The 2,510-nt window shown below is 33.1% G+C and overlaps 1 protein-coding gene across 1 annotated transcript; it reads left to right on the top strand.

The window, feature by feature from the left end:
- Positions 1-205: 205 nt before the first annotated feature.
- On the top strand, positions 206-2,503 carry LOC116339964. The gene is made up of 2 exons (XM_031766054.1): positions 206-271; positions 1,180-2,503. Exon 2 carries the CDS (start codon positions 1,199-1,201, stop codon positions 2,501-2,503), a length of 1,305 nt encoding a protein of 434 aa, XP_031621914.1. The 5' UTR covers positions 206-271; positions 1,180-1,198.
- Positions 2,504-2,510: the final 7 nt, after the last annotated feature.

Raw genomic sequence — 2,510 nt, 5'->3', positions numbered from 1 at the left:
ACATTCAAGTTTTATAACGATTTTCTATCATTTCTTAGTGAAATAAAAACTAATTAAAAATAATTTGATAAAGTTAACTCAATTTTATTTCGAAATTTTTTTTTCATTCAATTTGTACAATTTATACAGTTGCTCTAATTACGCATATTTTTTTTCATATTTCCAAATAAGAACGAAGTGAATGAATACTCTGCAACACTTGTGGAGAAAGTGTACACGTAGCTAACTAATGGCAAGGAGGCCTACAATACCGCGGAAGTGAAAATGCCAGGTTAGTTCAAAAATTGGTTATGGATTAAGAGATAATAGCACAGTTCTCCACCTAAAAATTGTTTAAAAAATAATACGTCGACATTTTTTGAACATGAATCGAACACTCCGATGTTTATCGCTTGAAGAACTGGTAGACGTGTCTCTTTATTTCATTTAAATTGATTGCTTTCAACAAGAAATATCCCATGGCCTGGAAATGCCTATGTAATTTACATATAAACGAGTGAGACTCAAACATGTACTTCTTCTTCAAAACAATACATACACACTAACTCACAAACATCAAATGTATACGTCATAACAGCAGTGTAAACACAAATACATGCGCACGCTACTCAGCTTTGTTTCTGTGATGAATACTTATTGACTTCTGCTGTTCATGTGATGCTTGTGTATGTATTGTTTTGAGAAGCAGATAAACTATGAATTGAAAAGCATATAATGTATTTAAACTATCATGTGGTTGAGTACGCACTTTACTTCCAATTTGAATTTGTACTTATTAAATGTCAGTTCAATGGAAAGCACTTCGATCAAAAAATGACTCAGTTGTCATTTGAAAAGAAAATTTAAAGGATTCTAATGCATTTCGCTTTAATTTTTCTACATTTTATTGATGGTAAGCATTTTGCGTTTGGCTCTTGTTAGTTTCGTCAGTGATTGGAACCACATTATTTGGATATTTGCTGTGCTATCAGTAACAATGTGAATAAAACTTGTTTGATAAACTTGACGTAATAATACATCATATTGTGAAATACATGATAAATAGAGATCTGTTCCCTCCATTATTCTGTCGATATTCTATGAAAACACAATCAACAGTGTGGTTCATTCACTGATTTTTATTCATTGAAAATTATTGCGAGCGTTAAATGAACTTTCTTTGTTTCATGTAATCAAGAGGCTCACAAAGTAGAAAAAAATGAGCCAAGAACAAAATGCCAATGAAAGTGGACCAAGTGCCAAGAAAATGAAACCGAATGATGAAGACAATAATCCAGCTGCTGTGAACGGAGAACAACAATTGGCTGATATTTTTAAACTAAACATCGACTGTTTCGAAGAAGTGTTCGACTATTTATCGCTGGGGGATTTGGCAAACTTGGGTCAAACATGTAAACGAATGCAACGCATAGCCGGTCATTGTTTTCAACTAAACTATGGAGCCGCACAAATAAAATTCAGTGGAGTTTTTTCTTTCCTTGGTGGTTTCAAGATAGATTGTTTTAAAGATTTCTTTCAAAACGTATTCCTTATCAGAGATGTTGAGAATCATATGATGAATTTTGTATCTGCATTGAAACATTCAGCATCAATCAAAAGAATCGAAATTGGTTATTTTCGTTTAAGAATGGCTCTGATTACTGAAATGAAAGAAATTCTAAGTAAGGCTGAAAGCGTAACAATAAATGGTTATGATGAAAATGGAAATGAACTGGACACATTAATTGCTGCTTGCTCTCCAAATGTTAAATATTTATCCTTGAGTGAAAAACCAAAGAAACACGAATGGATGTATCGATTTTACCCAGCATTGACACGCTTTGATTGGGAAGAAATACCAGAATTAGAAACATTCCTTGAACTTAACACAACAATTAATCAATTAACTGTCAATACGAAAATCTTCTGGTCAAACAGAGAGTTATTCAAAAATTCAAACATCAAATTTGATACATTGTCGATTGGTTATGATGGCAAAGTTGAAATTCAATTATTTTGCCGTTTGCTAAATGAGCTCTACGAGATGGGATTTTATAAGAAACTTAAATTTTTCGATAAATTATCTACTCATCAAGAAATTATCGATGCGTTGGCTACAGTTAAAGGACTGGTAAAATTTCGTGCCGCATTGGATAACTATGGTGTTACCGTCGGTGCTTTGAGAAACTTGGAAGAACTTTGCGTCTTCGAGAGTCATTCTATTACTGATCTGAAGTTAATTCCACATATGCTTTCGAACCTGAAACGCCTTCATTTCATAACAGCCGATTCTGATTACATTTTACCAATTGTTCGCCATGCAGAGAGAGTGAACAAAATTAAAGTCAAATATTTTCGTTGTGGATCACATTTCGACGGAAATAATAAAATTCTCGATTTATTGGCGTTGAATAAGGAGCGTGAGAAATTAGTTGGAGCGCGCAAGATCACGATCTACGTCGAGGAAAATGTGTATTTGGCAACGAAATGGGCAATAAAACACATTGGTGTAACTAATAAATAATAATTAA

The sequence above is a fragment of the Contarinia nasturtii genome, unplaced genomic scaffold, assembly GCF_009176525.2.
Source record: "Contarinia nasturtii isolate CC-2019 unplaced genomic scaffold, AAFC_CNas_1.1 Cnas_scaffold_561, whole genome shotgun sequence".
NCBI classification, from domain to species: domain Eukaryota; kingdom Metazoa; phylum Arthropoda; class Insecta; order Diptera; family Cecidomyiidae; genus Contarinia; species Contarinia nasturtii.
The sequence above is the reverse complement of the archived record's forward strand: the minus strand, read 5'-3'. Positions and strand labels throughout refer to the sequence as shown.

Coding starts and splice junctions, on each gene's coding strand:
- LOC116339964 (XM_031766054.1), top strand. CDS start 1,199: ATGAGCCAAGAACAAAATGCCAATGAAAGTGGACCAAGTGCCAAGAAA.